The sequence below is a fragment of the Dermacentor albipictus genome, chromosome 7 (genome assembly GCF_038994185.2).
Source record: "Dermacentor albipictus isolate Rhodes 1998 colony chromosome 7, USDA_Dalb.pri_finalv2, whole genome shotgun sequence".
Taxonomy (NCBI): domain Eukaryota; kingdom Metazoa; phylum Arthropoda; class Arachnida; order Ixodida; family Ixodidae; genus Dermacentor; species Dermacentor albipictus.
This window is the reverse complement of record NC_091827.1, coordinates 116,139,231-116,164,325: the sequence shown is the minus strand read 5'-3', so window position 1 is coordinate 116,164,325 and position 25,095 is coordinate 116,139,231. Positions and strand designations below refer to the sequence as shown.

The 25,095-nt window shown below is 46.4% G+C and overlaps 1 protein-coding gene across 1 annotated transcript in view; it reads left to right on the top strand.

The window, feature by feature from the left end:
* The window catches only part of LOC139047899 (ATP-binding cassette sub-family C member 2-like), a 179,515-nt gene that overhangs the window by 35,230 nt on the left and 119,190 nt on the right, over positions 1-25,095 (top strand). Inside the window, exons 3-5 of the mRNA XM_070522076.1 lie at positions 7,827-7,994; positions 9,283-9,464; positions 9,897-9,972. Coding sequence (XP_070378177.1) covers positions 7,827-7,994; positions 9,283-9,464; positions 9,897-9,972 — 426 coding nt within the window. The remainder of the gene's footprint in view (positions 1-7,826; positions 7,995-9,282; positions 9,465-9,896; positions 9,973-25,095) is intronic.

The following is a 25,095-nucleotide window of genomic DNA, read 5'->3' as shown; positions in this document are numbered from 1 at the left end:
CTAATATGGATGAGATAGTTTAAGTGGCTGATGAGTTCTATAGAGATTTATAGAGTACCAGTGGCACCCACGACGATAATGGAAGAGAAAATAGTCTAGAGGAATTCGAAATGCCAATGGTAACGCCGGAAGAAGTAAAGAAAGCCTTGGGAGATATGCAAAGGGGGAAGGCAGCTGGGGAGCATCAGGTAACAGCAGATTTGTTGAAGGATGGTGGACGGATTGTTTTAGAGAAACTGGCCACCCTGTATACGCAATGCCTCATGACCTCGAGCGTACCGGAATCATGGAAGAACACTAACATAATCCTAATCCATAAGAAAGGGGACGCCAAAGACTTGAAAAATTATAAACCGATCAGCTTACTGTCCGTTGCCTACAAACTATTTACTAAGGTAATCGCAAATAGAATCAGGAACACCTTAGACTTCTGTCAAGCAAAGGAGCAGGCAGGATTCCGTAAAGGCTACTCAACAATAGATCATATTCACACTATCAATCAGGTGATAGAGAAATGTGCGAAATATAACCAACCCTTATATATAGCTTTCATTGATTACGAGAAAGCGTTTGATTCTGTCGAAACCTCAGCAGTCATGGACGCATTACGGAATGGGGGTGTAGACGAGCCGTATGTAAATATACTGAAAGATATCTATAGCGGCTCCACAGCCACCGTAGTCTTCCATAAAGCAAGCAACAGAATCCAAATAAAGAAAGGCGTCAGGCAGGGAGATACGATCTCTCCAATGATATTCACAGCGTGTTTACAGGAGGTATTCAGAGACCTGGATTGCGAAGAATTGGGGATAAAATGCAATGGAGAATACCTTAGTAACTTGCGATACGCTGATGATATTGCCTTGCTTAGTAACTCACGGGACCAATTGCAATACATGCTCACTGACCTGGAGAGGCAAAGCAGAAGAGTGGGTCTAAAAATTAATCTGCAGAAAACTAAAGTAATGTGTAACAGTCTCGGGATAGAACAGCAATTTACAATAGGCAGCGAGGCACTGGAAGTCGCAAGGGAATACGTCTATTTAGGGCAGAAGTGACGGCGGATCCGGATCATGAGACGGAAATAATCATCAGAATAAGAATGGGCTGGGGTGCGTTTGGCAGCCTTTCTCCGATCATGAACAGCAGGTTGCCATTATCGCTCAAGAGAAAAGTATATAATAGCTGCGTCTTACTAGTACTCACCTACGGGGCAGAAACGTGGAGGCTTGCGAAAAGGGTTCTACTCAAATTGAGGACGACGCAACGAGCTATGGAAAGAAGAATGATAGGCGTAACGTTAAGGGATAAGAGCAGATTGGGTGAGGGAGCAAACGCGATTTAATGACATCTTAGTTGAAATCAAGAAAAAGAAATTGGCATGGGCAGGACATGTATTGAGGAGGGAAGATAACCGATGGTCATTAAGGGTTACGGACTGGATCCCAAGGGAAGGGAAGCGTAGCAGGGGGCGGCAGAAAGTTAGGTAGGCGGATGAGATTAAGAAGTTTGCAGGGACGGCATGGCCACAATTAGTACATGACCGGAGTTGTTGGAGAAGTATGGGAGAGGCCTTTGCCCTTAAGTGGGCGTAACCAGGCTGATGACGATGATGATGATGACCCCCAAATCAGCCCCAAACTAACGCTGGCCCAGCCCTCGATCACCTGAAGGTTAGAATGGCCCACTGCAAATCACCCACTAATTAGGGTTAGTCCACACATATATCAGCCCCCAATGCAGCTTGGCCCAGCCGCACATCTCCCCCATGGTTAGGTTAGACGTCCCCATGTCCCCCCAAATTTAGGTTGGCCCGCCCCCATATCCCCAAATCCAGGTTAACGCACCCCCACATCATTCCCAAATCCAGGCTGGCCCACCCCTATATCGCCTCAAATTTAGGTTGGGCCACCCCCATGTGAGCCTCAAATTCAGCTTGGCTCACTACCATTTCACCCCAAATGTAGCTTGGGCCACTCCCATATCACTACCAAATTCAACTTGACCCATCGCTGTACCACGCCCAAATATATGCTGATGCCACTTCCAATTTCAAGTTGGCCACCCCAACCCTTTTTATGAAGACCTATGTATTTATATGGAAAATTCGTCAAATTTTTTGGCGTTACAGGCACAATTTTGCGCGATTTTGCTGCCAAATTGTTGGGGTACACGCCAATGAATGCTGCGCATTAAATGCAAATGCACCGAAAGAGCGACGCCATATGTTGAACCTACATACTGACGGCTAGCCAAGCTAGCTTCTCTGTAGAGCGACCAGAACAGACACAGCACGGGACATTTATTCAAATGGTTTTATTGCGGCCAAACCTTAGGATTCGTACCACTTGGCTGTAGGGAACACATTAACAGTAGCTAATATTCCAGACGCTGCACATCTCCTAGTTGGTGCATTTCTTATTTGGATGAATCTTTAGAAGTAATTAACGTTCGGGCAGCGACTCAGCCTAGCAGACCCTTTGTTCCACACGAATGTTGCACAGGAATGGCACTGGCCACCGGGTGGCATTGTGACCCATGCAGACCTCATTCGTTCGGAATGTGTGCAATTAGAGACAGCCGAAAGTCCAAGAAAGCGGGCCTCCCAGAAGAACGCAAAAGAATAGCCATTTTATTCTCCAAGGGTCCACACTACAAAGCACAAAAGTTTTTTTTTTTTTTTTTTTGCAGAACACAAAGCTATGCGCAAGCTTCTAGTTGTGATGTCCAATGAATAAAATCTTCATAAAAGCGATGACTTAACAAATGAACACAACACTGCTATGTTTTAGGAAAAAAAAACTAGAAAACATAACATTGCAAGAGCACCACTGGAAAAGCAGAACCGAGAGCAAACCTTGGGTTTTGTGTTTCTGCCATCTAGTGAGAGACTACAAAACTAGGTCCCATGCGGCTTCAAAAATATGTGCGAAGTGGGAATCGAACCACGGCCACTGCGATGCGAGGTTAAAGGCACGCCCGATTCTGCCACTCGGCCACGGCTTCAGAGGCTACGCCTAGCGGTACGCTCATGTTTTTATAGATACCACGTGAATTTTCAGGACATTGTTAGAAAAACGCTTTTGGGAACAATGTTACGCCATGTGTGGAGAGTCGAGATAGGCAACAATCTCCGGACTACACACGCTGCGCTGGGTATTACGATAGACGCCGCAGTTTTATCACAGGCACCGTTCTTGCCTTGAAAATTGAGTACAAGGTTCCGTCGTTTCCATAGGCTTCCATTGCTAAGTCTTTTACTGCTGTGGGAATAAAATTCTTACGTGCCATAGCGTGATCACTGCATTTGGGTCGTCTGCCACGTCTGTCACCTGCCTTTTTTAATAACCAACCTGCAGCTTTTATTTTTCGTGAAAAACCCGATCGTTCCATTGAAAACGCGCTGGCGTCGTGCCGGGGTGGCTTGCTGCGCTAGTCCGTACGTGTCCAGGAAAGCTGGATATGATGAAATCGTGGAAATGTCCACGGAGCATGTCAATCTTGCGTGAGAGTTCGTTGCAGGCCTGCAACTTCAGCCAATGAATTCTCTGAGGCGCCAAATGTAGTTACATGAAGATGTCTAGACGCCCTCGTGATTTTTCATGGAATTGTTATATTCACATTATCCGATTTTTTTGCAATCAATGAGTGATTTAAAATCTTGAGTAAGAAAGCTAAGTGAGCGTTAGTCCGTCTGCAGCCCAGGTCTTCTGGACCAAGCACGGCCAAACTGCCTGGAGCACTAATGTCAGTGCATGGAGATAAAAGTAATAAAAATATTAATAACAATAATACTTTTCACTATATCATTCAATCAAATATTCAATCAATCAAATGTTTATTATACGTCCTACGAACGGCTACGTAGCCTTCGCAACGGTGCGCTTAAAATTATTACAGGTGCCTAACTATAAAAAAAGACAAATGTGGTGGACGAGACGATGTGAGAAACAAACAAATAGGGAAAATGTTACTGAAGAGGTGGCCGTACAATGAAGTCAGTCATGCAAGGTAGATCATTTCATTTATAAAAAACACGCAAATATAACTGGGAAATGCGTCAATATAGGGATAATAACTAATTCATGTTTCGTGAGGTCGAGCCATGGGCAATCGTGCAATAAACAAAGCCAGGGAGAAAACGTGCAACTTAGCATGGTATAATTATCCTGTACGGCTCATTGCAAAGGATTAAGAGGATGGAGTAAGAACAAGTCGGAAATAAATGATCCCTATTTTAGAGGTAAGAGTTGAGGTATAATTTAGAGGGCAGGGCCATGGTTGCCAGAACGGCAAAGGCTGTTCTTAAAACCAGATGGTATTTTATTCCAACGCTTTACATGAAGTCGGAAATAGATTTTATTGTTCCACTCCAAACTACAGAGACATGTCCTCGTAGCAGAAGGCATGCAGTGCAGCACAATTTCAGAAACATGGCAGTTGAAGTTTGGATATGCGACAGACAATATGAAGAACGCAAAGGGCACGTTGTTTCGCACATTTAACGAAACCAAGATCTTTCACTTCATTGACCCTGGCAAATTGAGCATCCCGAAAGGTGTATATAAATGACACGCGGTGTGTTTATAGTGTATAACGCAATAGAATTGTTTCGGAAGTCTTTAAGTGTAGTCTATGTTTTCTGCACTAGTTTGAGTTTTGAGTCCTCAGCGTATAGAAGGAATGAAGGGTGCGTAATTGCTGACAAAACGTCACTTACGATGAGCAGAAAGAGAAGAGGGCCAAGAATAGATTCTTGAGGAACTCCGCTAGTGACATCATAGCTAATAGAACTCTACACATTTGTGCCTACGAAGCGCAATCAATTGCTCTGTTAATTCGATATCGGTGTAGGGAAGGAAGAATGTACGCGTATTTGCATGAACTGTAATAAGGAGCTCTTGGCAAACTTAAGCACATGTTGTGCTCAGGTGAAAGAGCGTCTTATTTAGTCCCTATTATGCAGTGCATTATAAGCATCGGTCACGGATGTGTTCAAGCTCGTCGTTGAGGAGTGCCTCCATATAAAGCTATTCTGTACATCTATTGAAATGTTCCTAGCACTAACAGAAAGCAGAGAATGCAATACAGGTTAAAGACCAGCGTGACCATATGGTCACAGTAGTCTGCACAGTGAGTTTCAATTATTTACGATTAACAAAACGGCACCAAAATCGCCTTTGACGTGCCGTTTTACAGATTAGAGTTCCCTTTATGAATACCAAGTGGCAGCAGCTGTCAGTCATTTTGTGGGAGCCCCTCGCAAAGGCCCGAATAAGTGTTACTCTGGGAGCAGCGTTGCCATGCATTGCTCTAAGGGGTAAGCGTGTTTTTTTTTCAGTACTTCTTTAAGCAATAGTCAGATATCCTTACTTCCGTATTGTTCTTTGAATATGAGACCTACGATGAGCATTTGTGAAAAATTAATGTTTGATTTATCCATGAACGAGCGTGTTATCTTGCGCGTTGTCATATGGTCACGCTGGGCCTTTGCGCTACCTAACTTTTTATTTTTTTAACTGCATTCTCATCTCTTGCACGGCTGCTGGCGCGTTCTCGCAGTGGTTATTTCTTATTTTATTGTCTGAATAGGTTGATGGTGGAAAAAATAGTGAAGATAGTCGTGGAGGAATATGTCGACGTGTCAGTGATTTATATCGAGCCGCCAGAGGCTAGCACCTATTCGCATGAAGACTCGGCCGATGAAGACTCAGGTGGGCTCATTGACGATCTAAGCAGGTGGCTGCTATGAGCCGGCGCTGAAACTGTTTTCTCTGACGGACGGTGGTGGATGCGACTCGGACGGTGATGACCTCGGCGAGGAAGGTGATGGTACATCAGAGGTTTCTTGTGTAGTTGATGCGGCCATTCCTGCAAAATTATCCACTGTTTCTAAGTGAACGAAGGGTGATCTCCAGATAAGCCTTGGCATATTTCCCGACCCAAACTTTGCTGCTTACAGGGACTTTTCACCTGTTGAGTTGTCCGAACTTTTTGACAAAGCCGTCGTGGAGCTGCAAGTCGAACAAACAAGAACATACGAGTTATTTTTGAATATGTCCGATCCGGAGGTTACCAAAGAAGAATTACGTTTTCTTGGAGTGCTCGTTTGTCCGGCTATAACCGCTTGCCAGGGAAAATGTGCTATTGGGATAGCGGCACGGATATGCGAAACACGATGGCCTACAAAGCTGTGCGAAGAAATCACTTCGTTCAGAGAATGCGATTCCTGCACTGTGCCAAATGCAAGCCTAGCAGTTAGTGACAAGTTGGCAAAGTTGCGTCCATTGATGGCACTATTGAATGCAAGGTTTCTGGAGCATTTTCAACCTGTGCGTCACCTGAGCTATGAGGAAAGTATGATCGAGTATTATGGTCGTGATGGCTGTAAACAGTTTATGCACGGAAAGCCTATCTGCTTCAGGTATAAAGTATGGTGCCTAAATGCCAAGAACAGATACCTTGTAAACTTCAAAGTGTATCAAGGCAAGCAAGGGATCCCGGAACATCTGAAAAAATATGAAAAGGACTTCGGAAAAGCAGCGGCACCACTTCTTTAAATGGTGGAAGAACTCGCAGCGGAGGCGCACGACTTCCCTTTCTTTTTCTATTTTGATAATTTATTCACAAGCATGCAGCTACTCAGGCATCTCAAGGCACATGGCTACGAAGGCACGGGCACAGTGAAGAAGAACCGTGTTCCCAAAGTGTGCCCTATCGCTTGACCAGAATTCGTCAAGCACCAACCTCGCAGGCACGAAGATCCCGTGCTGAGCGACAATGGGATAATTGTTGTCCGCTGGATGGAGAGTTCTGTAGTACCGATCGTAAGCACCATTCACGGCGTAAAGCCAATGTCATCTGCAGACAGGTACTCTCGTGTTGAGAAGAAGCGAATCAAGGTGTCCCATCCAAACACTGTTGCTTAGCGCAAGTTTTATAGGAGGTACAGACCAGATGGATGCAAATGCAGGCGCCTATTGGATTGCAATCCGTGGCAAATAGTGGTGGTGGCCGATTTTCACTTGACTTTGTTATGTATCTATCAGCAACGCTTGGGCGCTAATTCGGAGCACAGGGTTCAACGTCACGCAGGCGGAATTCCGCAGGCAAATTGCATAAAGCTGTACCTGATGCCATGGGACAATAAGCCTAGAGGACCTGGTCAACACAGAATCCCAAAGACTGGTGATGTCCTGAATGGTACACGCTACGACGAAGTGGCCCACTTTGTTGCACCAATACCTAATGGCAAGACGTAGAGGTGTGCATGAGATGATTGCAACAGCGTGGTGCACACACAATGCCCAAAGTATGACGTCGGCATGTGTATTCCATGATTCAAGCCATATCACACTAAATAAGTGCTCGACTATTCGCCATGTATGTTTTTGTGATGTTTCATGGCTTGAAATAAATGTTTTTAACTTCGCGTAATTTGCTGTAGCGTAAGGGCCCAGTGTGATCCTATGGTCACGGGCTATATTTCGAAAACTAATTAGGCAAGAGTAATAATTTCTTGCATGTGAATTATTAGTATAAAGGTAAGTTAATATATTAGATTTATTTCAAGATAGAAAGAAAAAAAGAAACTGGTCTCTAATGGGTTAAGTACGAACAACGAAGTAGCGTAGTACTCCCCCTTCCCCTATCTGCTTATCGTTCGTGTTAGTCGGGACGGAGAGGGATCACATACCCGCCGTATTTCTCGCTAGCTTACCCACATAATGTGGAATAAATCTTTTGCCTCATAACTTCACCCAATACATAATTAGATTGGATGCGAATAATAAATGGCCTCTTTGCACGTCGATACATTGTGGCAGGGTGCAACCTTGAGTGGCGGGCAAAAGCAGCGGATCGCCCTTGCGCGAGCGGTCTACAGCGACAGCAGCATCTACCTACTGGATGACACACTGAGCGCCCTTGACGTGCACGTGGCTTCTGATATTTTCGAGCGAGTTATTGGTCCACGTGGAATTCTCAGCAATAAGGTAAGTAAACCAGGATTTACTGCTTTTTGGCCAGTAATAAGGGTCACATCTGAGAATAAAGCGCATAGAGGTCGATCGTAAAAACATTTGTGTCCCTGTCTGCTGGTTGTGCGTTAGTACCAGCATTTGAACAGCGGGTCAGCACCTGTTCGCTTGTTTAGCTCAGTTATTAGCTCGCATTAGCTCGCTTATATTGCCTTTGCTTGAGATGTTTCAAGCAAAGGCAATATACGGATGTGTATAAAAAATAAGGATGACTGGCTGAATGGCTGAAAGGATGAACATGAGATTGCCAGCTCCTTCCTTTAAATTTGAGCAAAATGAAAGAGCGAAAAAGCGATGAATTCTACGGTAAGTGCACAAGACAGGTGTTTAAAACAACGAAAACTGATAAAGTAGGTGGAGTTATTTTGTGCCCGAAATGCCAGAGGATCAGGAAGAAGTGCTTCAGTGCCATTTATTTGAGATTTTTCATGGCAAAACCAGCTTAAACCTTGTGCTGGGCCCATTTTTTTAAATTATCGTTTCAAGTACAATACTTCAAGCTACAACGAAGATGACTGCACATTTGAGCGCCTCTTTTCTGCACAACTACCTTTCGTTACTTCTGGCGCATCTCCGTGGTACAAACTTACACTGATAAAATGTGAGAAACACTTCGAAAATCATTATGCTGATGTTGGTGGCCATCATTTTTATGTCATCTTAGGTGGTGCGAACCATGAATGTCAGATAAAAAAAATCGCTGCTATCACACTACAGTCATAACGCTTAGGGTTGCTCCCTTCTTTTTCATGTGTGCATCCTTATGATGCCATTTTTGATGCGTGCCTCTGTAAGGCCATTGTCTGCACTTAAGCACTCAACAGAGGCAAAGAAATTACCCGAAGATTTAAAATAACCAAACAGCTCAGGAATCCTGATTCTTAACATAACCTAGCTGAAGTTTAGCGAAGATTTTGCAAATGGTTCTTTCTCATGTATCATTCATATTGCAAACTAGCAACCATGAATCTTAAATTTGATTTTTAGGACACAGGCACCCAATGATTTTTTGCGTAGCCGAGCCGACGCCAGTCAAGAAAAGGTGCCAAGCTTCTCGCATGCATTATGCCGCCTAGCCCTTTTCGAAGATCTCCGCATGTGTGTACATTGGCACATTTGTGTGGGTGATAACATCTCATAGCTCCTGCATGGCAAACTCACTACTCGTGTATTTATGGATTACTACGGTAAACTCTTTTAAGATGAATTGAAATTTCCCTAACTGGCGCTTCTCTGCTTTCAGACAAGGATAGTCGTCTGCAATCACGTGCAATATCTGAAACATATGGACAAAATACTCCTTGTGGCTGACAGACAAGTTCGCTGCTTCCCAACTATCACCGAATTTCTGCATGAAGCAACATGTATGGATGCAATCAGGTGTGAAAAGGATCCCCAGAAGGATGATTTTGAGCACCTGTTCCGGTAAGCCAATGGCCGCATTATCAATAGGCTACGAAGACTGAATTTATATAAAAATACCAATGTTTGTCTTCAATGACAAGACTTCCAGATTTCCGAGGATAGGTGACCTCTCAAAACTAAACGTAAATTTTAGCGCATGCTTCGTATTATATATTACTTGGCTATAGATAGGGTGACCGCACAAGTGCGCGCACATGAAATTCTTGGTCATCACGGTCTCCAATAGGGGAAAAATGGTATTCTTGAAAAGTTAAAATTAAAGCTTATTTCTAATTGAAAGCCATATTGCTTGCTGCTCTTTTCTCATTTTCCGCATAGCTTTATATTATGTCATGTGCACAATAAACTTTCCTCAGCGGTTCGCTCATTCTTCTTCCCTTCTATCCAATCCCAAGCATTTTTACTGTATTAAGCCCTGTTTTACTTTTGCAGGACATCTAAGCAGGTTAAAGGCAATAACGTCGGCCAAGGTAGAGTGACTGCTGACGAAGTTGAGACATCCACAACTGTATGTCAATCTTTCCTTTCAATATGTACCCTCCTTCCCATCTGTTTGTCAATATGACTTTCAAAGTAGCAAGCAGGCTCACGCATTGTTGCCGTCTTACTATAAAGATTGCCGAGTTCAAAAATGCCAGGTTATTTATCAGGCGCAATGCGTACCATTGAGTTCTTTTTTCGCCGTCAACGCAAATACCTCGGATTTAGCGATTTTCCTAATGTTTTTTTCCTAAAGGCTGAGTGAAAGTGTCATGGCGTCAAAAACAAAAGAAAGCGAGAGGAGATCTTGCAACTTCAAACAATGCTATGCATTTACGGTGAAAATGAAGCACTGCATTCCTATGACACGGTATTCGCTGACACAAAACTCTTCACGACAATGTTGTATTTGAAAAATAGTGATATGTGTACATTTTCATTTGTTTATGCGTTTTCTGGAGACCGCTTTTCATATAAGAACTCAAGTAATCGCTCAGTGTAAGACGCGCCTACATCAACCGCAATTTTCTTGAATGTCGTCGTTGATTCTATTTGCTGCCTACGTAGTCGCCCTACGTTGTGTAACCATCGTCCGTATAACTGAAAACTGTTCTAATTTGTTATTATTTCAATCTGCTGACGTGAAATTTACGTAACCACCGACGCAAGGATGGGGCGGTAACCTAGAGCGTTGTTTGAAAAGCCTAATGAAACGCGCTCCTCATTAATAGGTCACTCTTTTTTTGCTTTCAAAGCGCATTCCATTGTCTACATTGAGCAGATTTCCTCATCGAATTGGCAAACAAGAGGCGAGGAGGACGCTCAAATCGAGTGTGGTTCGATGGGGCCGATCCACAACAGTGACAATAGATAACCGGCTGAAAGGGTTGTGTCGGCGTGTGTGATTGATCCGCCTCGCCTTACTTAGCTTGCGCTGGATGGTCGAAAAACGCGGTGGCGTGCAACGGAAAGTTAGAAATGCCGGCCAGAACAAATCCTCAGCAAAGAATAGCTGGCGAAGTGATGTCACATACGTGCCAAATGGGTTCGATAGCGTTACTATGCCGCGGAAAAATGTTTATTATACGCAAATAAATCCATATTCCGCGGCCGCTCCCAGTAGCTAGTGCCAGAGCAATCGGTGGGCAGACATCTATTCCTTTCGGAACGGGGCAGCATCCGGCTATTCAGAAAAAAAGTTATTTAGTTCGGCATATTAATGTGTGTGTTATGCGCACACGTCAGATTGAAGCTATGAGTTTTCGCGGCTTTGTGACGTCGCGTGACGGACAGGCCAAGGAGGCATAGACAGAAAACATTTGACCAATGGCAAAGTAATATGGCGAAGAACGCGTCGAATGAAAAATATTTATTTTTCTTTCGTGCGGTCTCATCATGCATAATCAGTGTACACATCATATCAGAGGGGACATCTCGCGGTTTTTGTGACGTCACGTGAGAGATAGGCAAAGATGGAGTTTGGTATGGTATGGTATGGTATGGTATGGTATGGTATGGTAAAACTCTAACGAAGTCCTGCAGATCGTTAGTCTTCACGCAGCGGGCCACTCCTACGTGGGAACCGAAAGCCCGAGCCTCTCGGCCGCATCGTGCGCCTGCTGGAAAGCCCAGATTTGGTCAGCCAGAAGAGGGCTGCGGAGAACCGCCTCCCATCTGGCCGAGCTGTTAGCGAATGAGAGAGCGTGACCGGGAACACCGCCAGAGCATGTTGTCTAACGTGGCTATTTCTCCACAATCATGGCGGGTAACATTGGTGTAAGTATCGGGATATATTTTATGTAAAAGTGACGGATTGGCATAGGCATTCATTTGTAGAAGACGGAGTGGAAATGCTTTAGCTATATTGAGGCGCGGATGAGGAACAAAGTAGGTTCGACGGCTTAGATAGTTGTGTTCATTGTCTCCTTGTAGGTAGAGGCCGTGTCCCGGTTCTCTGGGGAATCGGCTTTCGATTGGTCGAGGATAGCGCGGTGGGCAAGTTCACGCGCAGCCCTTGAGCTTACTCGTTCAGGTTGAGAGGAGCACCCTTTATCTGACCCTGATGTGCGAGAAACCAATAAATTAAGTGGTGCGTGATTGCCTCGCCCCCAATAAGTCTGAGGGCCTGTTTGGAAATGGTGCCTTTTTCAAATTCTCTGACTGCAGATCTTGAATCACTATAGATGACATCCCGTGAGTTATCCAGCAGGGCTAGTACAATAGCCATTTGTTCAGCTATTTCGGAGTGCCTCGTCCGAACCGAGGCAGCATTGGTAATTCCTTGTCGACCATCAACAGTGACGATGGTGAATGCCCGACGTCCCTTACAAGAAGCGGCATCCACAAAGCTGACCTGTCGCTAATAATAGTAATATTTGGGGTTTTACGTGCCAAAACCACTTTCTGATTATGAGGCACGCCGTAGTGGAGGACTCCGGAAATTTTGACCACCTGGGGTTCTTTAACGTGCACCTAAATCTAAGCACACGGGTGTTTTCGCATTTCGCCCCCATCGAAATGCAGCCGCCGTGGCCGGGATTCGATCCCGCGACCTCGTGCTCAGCAGCCCAACACCATAGCCACTGAGCAACCACGGTGGGTGACCTGTCGCTGATCACTGTGTATTTGCCTAAGGAGGTTGGCCGCCCTTGCCCCTCCTTCGACCGCGATTATGAACGGAGTGCATGTTCCTAAGTATTGGCGCGACCGTAATGTTCTCACGAATCGGCGGAAGAACGTCAGAGAACTCCTTCGCTACTCTATCCGGGTGATATCCGAGTTCCTGCAAGATGGATCTCCCTGCATTCGTTGCTGTGAGGCGAGTTAGCTGTGCGCGCTCCTGGGCCTCTGCAATCTCTTCAAGAGTGATATGAATGCCAAGCTGAATTAAGCGCTCTGTACAAGTGCATATGGGTAACCCGAGAACCCGCTTAGTAATCTTTCTAAGCTGCGCATTCAATTTATTCCGCTCTGCCCGTTTCCATCGATGCATGGCTGCCACGTATCTAAAGTGGTACAGAACGAAGGCATGCATTAGTCGAATGAGGTTATCCTCCTTGAGCCCATGATGTCGATTTGATACCCTCCGAACTAAACGAACAGCACTTTCAGTTTTAGCAATTAGCTTGCCTATAGTCGTGCCATTTGTACCCTCTGACTCAGCGATCATGTCCAAGACCTTGATTGAATTTGAAATTTCATTGAATTTGATTGAAACGGCAACCGTTTCTTGTATATAGGTTAATGTATCTGTCTTCTAACGATGTCCACCCCTTGGGCCTTGGAGCGCGTTTCTTGGGACTAAACAGCAAAAGTTCCAACTTCAAGAGGGGCATCTGAGACCGGTGGGTTCGAGATAGGTTTCGGTAGTGTCTATGTCCTCCCGTAAGGCTCCGTCAACCTGACCGTCATTGTCTCCTCTGCACCATATAGTTATATCGTCAACATACATAGTGTGTTTGATGCCTTCAATCTCGAGAAGCTTTCTGCTCAGGTCGACCATGGCTATGCTGAACAAACAGGGCGAAATGACTGACCCCTGTGGGGTGCCCCTCTCGCCAAGTTCAAGCAGTTGTGATTGGAGATCGGCCCACCGGAGGGTAGACTTCCTATCCGAGAGGAACGATCTACCATAGTTATAAAATCTCTCACACAGATTGAGCCAAGATATCGAGGCTAGGATATGCGAATGTAGACCGCTGTCGAAGGCCTTCTCAAGATCAAGTCCCAAAACAGCCCGAGTGTCGCTAGAGTTGTCTATGATTTGATGCTTAATCAGTTTCATGATATCCTGTATGGGTAGGCCTGGTCTGAATGCTATCATACTATAGGGGTAAATGTCATTATTCTGCAGGAACCGGGAGAGCCGATTCAGGACAGCGCGCTTCGCTACCTTGCCCACACAGGATGTAAGCGAGATGGGCCTCAAGTTGTGAACGCTAGGTGTTTTGCCAGGTTTGGAGATGAGTACTGCGAGAGCAGTCTTCCAAGTTAATGGGACGGTTGCATTCGTCCAAATTTCATTTATGTCCTCTGTGATGTCATTAATGACCTCACAGAGGACAAAAATGACGCTGCTGACCCGCCGCTCTCAGCGGCGAGTCAGCGGCGTCTTGGCAGCATACGTAGGCGAGATGTTGTGGCGAGGAGGGAAACTGGTCAAAGACATCATGGTGCGAGGACATGTTACGACGACCGAAACATGCATCGTGACCAGCGATGCCACAGGCGAAGCAATTAGGCGTGTTGTCTGACGTGCGCCACATGTCGGCTCGACGAAGAGGCTGTGGTGACTGTCGTGGAATGGCAGCAGGGAGAACGCGGCGCGTTGTAGGTGAGACCGAATATGACGGCAGCGGTGGCCATGCGACCGCGGCAACATAGTTTAGCGGCGGATGAGGAGTGACCCGCGACGGGTAGTCGGCATAAGATAGTGGTGCCGTCGGAGACGCGTATAGTGGCGGGTAGTCAACATAGGAAAGCGGCACCGTCACAGTTGCTGGAGGGCGAACAGGGGTAACTGCGTCAGATATTTGGGCTCGGATGGCTTGTTGCACGGCCGGAGTCCGTGTTGGGGCAGGCTCCTGACTGTGAGGCAGTAGCGACAGCTGGTGGGCCACTTCCTCGCGTATGTAATCCTTGAGCTGAAGGACGAGAGTAGAAGGATCGGTATGGCCCGCGGCAGCTGCAATGGCCGAGTTTCAGTCAGCCTTTGGGACGGTTTGGCGAGCGATGTTACGTTGGCGATGCAAGTCGTCGAAACTCTGACACAGGTTGAAGAGTACGGCGATGCTGGTTGGACTCTTGGCCAGCAGCCTTTGAAACACGTCGTCCTCAATACCCTTCAGAATATGGTTAATCTTCTTGTCCTCCGCCATCGTTGGATTAACACGGCTGCAGAGATCCAAGACATCCTCAATATAGCTGGGAAAGCTCTCACCCGGTTGCTGTGCGCACTGGCATAGACGCTGGTTGGCGAGTAGCTTGAGGACAGCGGGGCGGCCAAACACTTCGGCGAAATGTGTCTTGAATGCGGACAACTCGAAATGTTAGATTCGTGGTTCTTAAAATATACATTCGCGACATCAGCAAGGTAAAATATGACGCTGTTCAGTGTAGACCGGTCGTCCCACGTATTGTGAGCGCTTACACGTTCATAGGAGGACAGCCAGTCTTCGACGTCATGTTCTCCGGTCTCCGAAAAGATGGCCGGGTCGCGCTGTCGGAGAATGCCGGCGCAAGTGACAGGGCTCACCATGGGTACAGTCGGTACGTTGCTCGGATCAGTCATGGTGATGGTGGGCAACGTATGATTGCGAAGCTCCAGGGGGACTTGAGGAATCCCAGCAATCTCCACCAAATGTAATGATATTTATTTACAGGCGAGAAACAGCAGATATGCAGCAGCCTAGCCGAAGCGAACAACCTGAGCCCTCTCGCAAGTCAAAGCACGGGCCGTCGTCGTCGTTTCTGAGCTGCTATACGGAACACGAGACGCATCTGCTTTATTACAACATGAATAAACCAACTACCAGCGCCCGCAGGAAATCTGTCACCTAGAAATTGTTACTGAACAAGTACATTTCACAATCTCACAAAATGACAGATGGCACAGATACACAGTTATTGTGCGACCTTTTCATATGGAAGGCTTCAGCAAGTTCATGAGGCCTTCTGTCTTTGCGCCTGGTGATCATGTCACTTTTTATGAAGACAGGTTTGGACCCAAAACATCTACAATGCGCTGAAAGATGAGAGGTCAGCGTTTCTTTTAAAGGGGTTGGGACACCAAATTTTGAGGCTATAAAAAGCATGTTGTAGGCTGCTTCGGTATGCAAGGACACCCCGAACGAGGTATCGGACGCTGCAAACATTTCAAAATAATTTTAATTCAGCTCCAAAAAGTGATTAAAAACTCCTTCTCGTAGTCGAGACCCATCGCTAGCGCGGCAGCTACTACGTCACAGAGGAGGAACGAAAATATTGACGTCATAGCACACCAGCACAAAAACGTGACGTATGATGAGTTGCGATGAAATGCCGATTACGGAGCCTGCTGAGCCGAGCGACCGAGCATAGCCTCCACTATGACCGAGCTACAGGCATATAGAAATCCGTTCTTAATGCAAAGAAGGGGTAAGGCGTGAAGACACGGACACAGGAGGAGAGAAGTGGACAACAGGAACGCCGCACGGCGGCCCGCGAATGGCAAACTGCGTGCGGCGAGTTGCCGTGCCGACGGGCCTTTGCACGTTTGAGTGTAAAACAGTAGCCGGCCGACTCCGAAAGGGACCAGGATATGCGGCGTTCGTGTTGTCCGCTTCTCTCCTCGCATAGTCGCATAGTTCGGCAGCTCGGAGCGGTCTGTCCTTCGCTTGGCCTTTCTCAATGTGAAGGCTCGTCCACGATACCGGCACGGAAACTCGCCGCACGCCGTTTGCCGTTCGGGGGCCCCCGTGCGACAGCGGTTTTGCTTGCGAACGGCGAGATTTCCTAGTCGTAGAGAGCACGGGCCCGGGACCCGTTTGTGCGGCAGCCGTACGGCGAAGCGGCCAATCGGCGTCCAAGGAGTGGTCACTCTGTGCACCGACGGCAGCTTCACCGCCTCTGATCGTTCGGCGCCGCCGATATCGTGGCTAAGCCTTTTCCGGTTCACTGCGAAGCTAACGCTAACGGCGCTTCGGAATGAATCACCGACTCTCACAAGCCGCAATATTTTCTTACCGTTGTTGTCGCTCTTCGCAATAATTATAATAATCGCGACATGCACTTCGAATCGCCAGTTGACCTCTGCTGGCAGAGCGCTCGTATGCGCGAGCAGACGACGCAGCATAGTTTTACGTCACTATTTTTTGTGGCCCACGTGACCAAGCCATGTTGCGTTTCCTCCTCTGTGACGTCATAGCATTCCCCGGAGCCCAGAAACCGAAACCGAAATCACTCGGTATAATAATGCGATTATTAAATTATTTATCGGATATATATGAATCCCGCTGTGTGTATCGTGCTCCCTGAGGCATGACGCAACGTTTGAATCAACAAACGCATGAACGAAAATTTTGATGTCTCCACCCCTTTAAGGAGGACAAGCAGAAATACGCGCATAAACAGGGAGGTTAGCCAATTCCTTTTAAAGTATTCTTATGCTAGCACAGGGCATCATTGATGCAGTTGCCCGTCTGCCGAGTGTAGACTTTTATGCACTTGCCTGTCTGCCAAATGTAGGCATCAATGCCTACATTGGAGAGATAGGGCAATGAAAACAGTGCACGAAATGTCTCTGCTGTTATGTGTCTTAGCTCCTCTGACTTTCGACGTGTTACAAACACGTTCACGAAAAAGCCAGGAAGCCCCTCATATCGCACAACACGTGAAAACGCCGGTACTCTGAGAGCATTTTACGCGTTGGGGCACATTGTTCTATGATGGGCAATAGCAGATAGAACTTTACGTATGGTGGTGCGAAATACTTTCATTTGGGCATGTTGCACCGTGATGTAGGCGAATTTACAACGCCGGCATAAGGCTTCCTTTCACTGGTGCCGACACAGTACCAGAAGACATTCCTTTGACTTTAAGTGTAAGACATTCATCTAGCTGACGCGCGCTGGCATCTTTTCGCAAATGCTAGACGCTCCGGTGATTACGCGACAACCTTCGACGAGTCCTGTATTAATTACCGAGGTGGTCGACCCGCAGATAAGGTTTCCGCAATCGCCGACGTCGCTCGCAGCTATTGTGGCACTTCAACTCTCATATGCTCTTGTGAGCACAGGTTAAGCCAATGAAGGGTTAGTTTCGTGATTCACAAATTTCTGAGCCTGTGTTCCTTACTGCAATGGGCTATATGATAACCAGGTTTCATCTTTTTATTTTACGCTCAATATACAAGATCAACGCTTGAATTCAAGTTCCTCGTTCTTGAGAATTTTCACTAACGCCCCGAGGGTAACTTTACAAAAAGGTGTATGTCAAGTCCCTGCGCTGACTTCTTTCAGAATGCAAGACACATTCGAAGAAGCAGCTCCCCCACTCATAGCCTACTTCTTACTATGAATGTGTGTATTTTCTTGCTTCTATGTTTGTCTAGTAATCTTTTGCAGAATATGTAGACATAAATGTTTAAAGCAAATTCACTTTTTGTAACTACGAAATATTTATTTTTTGACATGTGTCTACTTCCATGTAGTTTTTCGTTGTACCTCCTGGCTAGATGCACCTGTAAATTGTAAAGGGAATGCTTAGGATTGTGGCCCTATCGCATCTCACAGGAGCATCTTACTCCGCTAGTTCCAGCTTAGCAAGCCAAAGGGCCACGTCAGACGTAAGCACTCGTAAGCTAGCTCATGCCGTCAAAAAGGGGAAGAGCAGCACCGAGCGTTACGCACGCCAGAAAAACACATATTGCAAAAAATTTGCAGAAATTCATTATTTGTGTTGGCGACACCCCATACTACACGAATGCCCGGTCCCGGACCGACGAGAAAATAAAAGAGCTCCCCCTGCCATGGCTGAAAAGTAGACAGGTGCGCTGCTGGCGCGTCGCTGCGGCAGCATGGCTTCCTGCGACACCCGCTACACAGGGCTAGGAAAGCTACCCACAGCTATATGCTGCTCTTTGGCGATAACCCTTCGACGCATTCGCGAGAGCTCTGACAATCTCCGTTGGCTTGTGCTTCCTTTAAGTGGGGCTTGGCGCAGTGTGAGTCGCGAGTAAAAAGGTTGAGGCGCGGGGACGAAAAACAGGTGAAAACCCACACAAAGGCGCCGGTGCACATCTCCATCCCCACAAGATTTGCCTCTCGACTGTTCGATCATGTCCACCATCTCTAAGGAATCAATAGAATTCTTAAAGCACAGCACTCATATGAGCTTCCCTGCCTTGCAAAACATGATGTCTGCAAGTATCTGCTAACGTTACAGATTTGCTGTGCGTCTTCAAGTGTGCACGCAACTAGCGCTATTTATCTGTCCCCTATCTTGGTTTAGAAACCTAAATCTCTCTCCCATCACAGGGTAGCAAACCGGGCATGTCTCTGGTTTAACTTCCTGCAGTTTCCTTCTTCCCTCCGTTGATCTGTCTTTAGATTTTACCGATTTTTCACGTTTTCCTGCGTAAGCAAATATTTCAATGTGTGTAGAGTAATACTCACAAAAAGGACCCAGTGTGCATCTAAAATAAACTTCTCATGAATGGTCACCAATTGCTTGAACTTTTGAAATTTTAGGTTTTTTTCAATGTTCGCTTTATAGGGTAGATGAACATGTTTTCTGAAGTCGAACTTCCGCGTTCGATAGTACCTCGCACCTTCTTGAGTGACTATTTGAGCTCTCTATGTTATCACGAGCTCTCGCAGCAGTGTGATGAAAGAGCGCCAAGGACTATGAAGACAGACAGTAGTTAAGGAAGATGAGCTTCAGCTGGCTGCCGCTGTACCAGTCATGGAAAGCACCAACCATCCCCATTTACGTGCCTTGCTTTTTTCAAGTAAACGCTACGGGGCTAATATTTGGTGGAGCTGTGCGGTGTTCCTACCAAACCTACCACAGAACCGTGAGTACAAGACCTGTGTAGAAGCTCCCCCCTTGCCGCACTTTTCTCAGAGGCCACCATCGCTCTAGAGACGAAGATGTCGCCAGTACTGCATCGGCAGGGACAGCCCTTATTTAGGTCTATCGAGACCTACGCACACTTTCCGCAAAAGCAGTGCAAGATGATAAGTGTCTGACCCATTTTGGAAGACAAACTAGTACAACCCCTGGAACGCATACTCCCAAATTAGGAACGTCGTTTTCCTTTTGACCGACAAGGGGACCCTTTCATATGACAACCATGCGAAACCGCTAACTACGTGGGCCTGCTTTGTTGTGGAAATCAAGAAGTGTTTCCGCAACTCGGGTGCTAACGAGAAACCAGCGGAATCAACTTCACTTGAGAACTTCAGGTCCCCGGAGAGACGAAGAAGTTTTAAAACATTGCAAGACCATGAACTCCCGAATGTTAGAAGAGCATAAGGTAGGCCACCTTTTAAAGGGAAGCGCGGAAGACGTCTATAACTTGCTCATAGGAAAAGATCATCTGATCACGATATCGGGCGTGACACGGCACAACCGAATCTTTGAAACATGGAAGACTCGTCATTTAACACCGAAATTTAGACGGCTGTCTAACGTAACGGTTGTGGCCAGTGTTAACACGAGTTCCTCAACAGATTTGGCATCCACCATTTCGCAGATTCTCCTTGAGGAGCTCCTCCAAGCCAAAGAAGCAGGATATGCGGGGCTACATTGTAGCACCCACGCTTTTCGAGACGCTGTTTGCGCACCCCCTCTACTTTTTGGCAGCACTCGACAAGCGTGGCGGATTTTCGCAGCTATAAGGACCAGGCCACACATTATGCATTCTGCAATTTGGCATTATGGCCAGGCCACACAATTCTGTAACGGTCCTTTTGACCGACGCTTTGATCAGTACCCACGCAACGCTCGTTCACGAAGGTCAGCCACTGCCTATGACTGGATAAAACATTTATTACCTTCAACGCTCGGTGGTGGCTGAAGAATTTCATCACCCTTCCGAAGTTACTCACTCTGAATTTGTGCTACAGGGGTGACACACCAGGTGTTACAGATAGGTACTGTCTTCAACTTCCACCATCTGGCTGTAAGTACTTAACTCTGTCTGCGGGGCACAGTGGTCGTATCTTGGACACTCAGGGTTGATTCGACTCCCTTTTAATAGGTAACTTCCCAGATCATCATTTAAGTCAAGCCTAGAAAGCTACTTTGGAGAAGAAAGAACAAGTTTCAGTAGCTTTTTGAGCGTGCCGGTCACCATCTCCTCAGCGTCGCACCAGGTCATCTCCAGGGCACCGCTTGAAGTCACTCACGCCACAAACCTAGCCAGCACAGCCAATGGAGGTGAGGTTACTGGAAAATATTTCCGGCCCACTGAAATACCACCAACTACCTTTATAGTGAAGAATAGGATGCAGTTGCTTATTAACCATGCCAGGTCTTTAGTCGACGCGGCTGCAACTGTTTGAGTCATATGCGTTTTCAGACACGTTTTCGTGAAGTGAGCTGTGACTCATTATATCTGGTCGGTGTTTCTAATTTAACTGTCCCCTTGGACGGTGGAATTTTAACTCAAACTCACTATATGTCCTATATCGGTCAATTTCATTGGCGTCGACGTGACCAGAATATGGTACCAAAAATGGCCTATGGCAGAGACCGTAAAAGAATTCACCGCCCGTTGTAGTCCTTAAAGATGGTCGAACAGCGAAGCTGTGTTACTTACACCGACTGTTACACAATGCGAGTCAAACTTCGCAAGCAGTCTACATTATAAATGTTTTCTTTCGCCATTCTTTCACAGCATTTTTCTTTTTGCGCGCTTCGCATCCTGAGCATGCTTAAAGACCGTTCCCGTTTAAACTCGACATCTCCGGCCCGCAGCTTTGGTTCGGCCCTATGACGACGAGCCCGTTCAAGAGCCAACGCTGACGCTCGTGGTAGGAAGCTTCTTCCTCAGGAGTACGCACTACTTATGGCACTCCCAAAGTTGTAGCGGGGATGAAATGTGACGTGGCTGCGAGCACTTCTTCTTCGCACAAGAAATGCCGGCAGGGATGGGCTCATAGTATCGTGTTTTAATCACTGGACACTGTTTGTTGGCCGCAAACCGCCAGCATAACATTTGTTTCTTTAGCGGCAGGGCAGAATCAAACGTCCATAAATTTGATGTCGATCTGGCTCCATGAGCGAAAATGCACCTTGTGACAACCGTACAAGGTTAGCGTATATGATAGCATTCTCACAAGAAAAAAGGGGTCATCCCATTCTCCCCTGTTCAACTCTTTCTTTTTCTCTCCGGCTAGGTTACGTGGGCCATTTTTAGTAAAGTCCGACAAGGATGGCACAGGGTTCGCATAAATATCTTCGTTTTAAAACTTATCACAAACTGCTCGAATTGACATCTGATAAATTGCTCTCTGGATGCGAATTGAACCCGGGCCTCCAGGTGCAAAACCTGCCCGCTTCCGTGACGCCACGTGCCTCCATGGTTCCGGCGGACAAAAGGTGTTCCTAATGCATGCGTCATTGCCCATGTGACGTCACCGCTATGTGGCTCATGGAAGGTGAGGCCTAGTGCGTGCGTCCTTGGCCAAGTGGTGGCTCAGCCAATCGGGAGGAAGTGACACGATGTCATCATCATCATCATCATCATCATCATCATCATCAGTCTGGTTACGCCCACTGCAGGGCAAAGGCCTCTCCCATACTTCTCCAACAACCCCGGTCATGTACTAATTGTGGCCATGCCGTTCCTGCAAACTTCTTAATCTCATCCGCCCACCCAACTTTCTGCCACCCCCTGCTACGCTTCCCTTCCCTTGGGATCCTCTCCGTAACCCTTAATGACCATCGGTTATCCTCCCTCCTCAATACATGTCCTGCCCATGCCCATATCTTTTTCTTGATTTCAACTAAGATGTCACTAACTCGCGTTTGTTCCCTCACCCAATCTGCTCTTTTCTTATGCCTTAACGTTACACCTATCATTCTTCTTTCCATAGCTCATTGCGTCGTCCTCAATTTGAGTAGAACCCTTTTCGTAAGCCTACTGGTTTCTGCCCCGTAGGTGAGTACTGGTAAGACACAGCCATTATACACTTTCCTCTTGAGGAATAATGGCAACCTGCTGTTCATGATGAGAGAATGCCTGCCAAACGCACCCCAGCCCATTCTTATTCTTCTGATTATTTCCGTCTCATGATCCGGATCTGCCGTCACTACCTGCCCTAAGTAGATGTATTCCCTTACTACTTCCAGTGCTTCGCTGCCTATTGTAAATTGCTGTTGCCTTCCGAGACTGTTAAACATTACTTTAGTTTTCTGCAGATTAATTTTTAGACCCACTCTTCTGCTTTGCCTCTCCAGGTCAGTGAGCATGCATTTCAATTGGTTCCCTGAGTTACTAAGCAAGGCAATATCATCAGCGAATCGCAAGTTGCTAAGGTATTCTCCATTACCTTTTATCCCCAATTCTTCCCAATCCAGGTCTCTGAATACCTCCTGTAAACACGCTGTAAATACCATTGGAGAGATCGTATCGCCCTGTCTGACGCCTTTCTTTATTGGGATTTTGTTGCTTTCATTATGAAGGACTATGGTGGCTGTGGAGCCGCTATAGATATCTTTCAGTATTTTTACATACGGCTCGTCTACACCCTGATTCCGTAATGCCTCCATGACTGCGGAGGTTTCGACAGAATAAAACGCTTTCTCGTAATCAATGAAAGCTATATATAACGGTTGGTTATATTCCGCACATTTCTCTATCACCTGATTGATAGTGTGAATATGATCTATTGTTGAGTAGCCTTTACGGAATCCTGCCTTGTCCTTTGCTTGACAGAAGTCTAAGGTGTTCCTGATTCTATTTGCTATTACCTTAGTGAATAGCTTGTAGGCCACGGACAGTAAGCTGATCGGTCTAAATTTTTCAAGTCTTTGGCGTCCCCTTTCTTATGGATTAAGATAATGTTAGCGTTCTTCCAAGATTCCGGTACGCTCGATGTCATGAGGCATTGCGTATACAGGGCGGCCAGTTTCTCCAGAATAATCTGCCCACCATCCTTCAACAAATCTGCTGTTACCTGATCCTCCCCAGCTGCCTTCCCCCTTTGCATATCTCCTAAGGCTTTCTTCACTTCTTCCGGCGTTACCTTTGAGATTTCGAATTCCTCTAGACTATTTTCTCTTCCATTATCGTCGTGGGTGCCACTGGAACTATCTCATCCATATTAGTAATGATATTGCCGTCTTTGTCTCTTAACGCATACATCTGATTCTTGCCAATTCCTAGTTTCTTCTTCACTGTTTTTAGTCTTCCTCCGTTCCTGAGAGCATGTTCAATTCTATCCATATTATACTTCCTTATGTCAGCTGTCTTACGCTTGTTGATGAACTTCGAAAGTTCTGCCAGTTCTATTCTAGCTGCAGGGTTAGAGGCTTTCATACATTGGCGTTTCTTGATCAGATCTTTCGTCTCCTGCGATAGTTTACTGGTATCCTGCCTAACGGAGTTACCACCGACTTCCATTGCACACTCCTTAATGATGCCCACAAGATTGTCGTTCATGCTTCAACACTAAGGTCCTCTTCCTGAGTTAAAGCCGAGTACCTGTTCTGTAGCTTGATCTGGAATTCCTCTATTTTCGCTGTTACCGCTAACTCATTGATCGGCTTCTTACGTACCAGTTTCTTCCGTTCCTTTCTCAGGTCTAGGCTGATTCGAGTTCTTACCATCCTGAGGTCACTGCAGCGCACCTTGCCGAGCACGTCCACATCTTGTATGATGCCAAGGTTAGCGCAGAGTATGAAGTCGATTTCATTTCTAGTTTCGCTGTTCGGGCTCCTCCACGTCCACATTCAGCTATCCCACTTGCGGAAGAAGGCATTCATTATCCTCATATTATTCTGTTCCACAAACTCTACTAATAACTCGCCCCTGATATTCCTAGTGCCTATGCCATATTCCCCCACTGCCTTGTCTCCAGCCTGCTTCTTGCCTACCTTGGCATTAAAGTCGACCATTAGTATAGTGTATTTAGTTTTCAGTCTACCCATCGCTGATTCCACGTCTTCATAGAAGCTTTCGACTTCCTGGTCATCATGACTGGATGTAGGGGCGTAGACCTGTACAATCTGCATTTTGTACCTCTTATTAAGTTTCACAACAAGACCTGCCACCCTCTCGTTAATGCTATAGAATTCAAGTATGTTACCAGCAATATTCTTATTAATCAGGAATCCGATTCCTAGTTCTCTTCTCTCCGCTAAGCCCCGGTAGCGCAGGACATGCCCGCTTTTTAAGCACTGTATATGCTTCTTTTGGCCTCCTTACTTCACTGAGCCCTATTATATCCCATTTACTGCCCTCTACTTCCTCCAATAGCACTGCTAGACTCGCCTCACTAGATAACGTTCTTGCGTTAAACGTTGCCAGGTTCATATTCGAATGGCGGCCTGTCCGGAGCCAGTGATTCTTAGCACCCTCTGCTGCGTCGCAGGTCTGACTGCCGCCGTGGTCAGTTGCTGCGCAGCTGCTGGGGACTGAGGGCCGGGGTTTGATTGTTGTGTT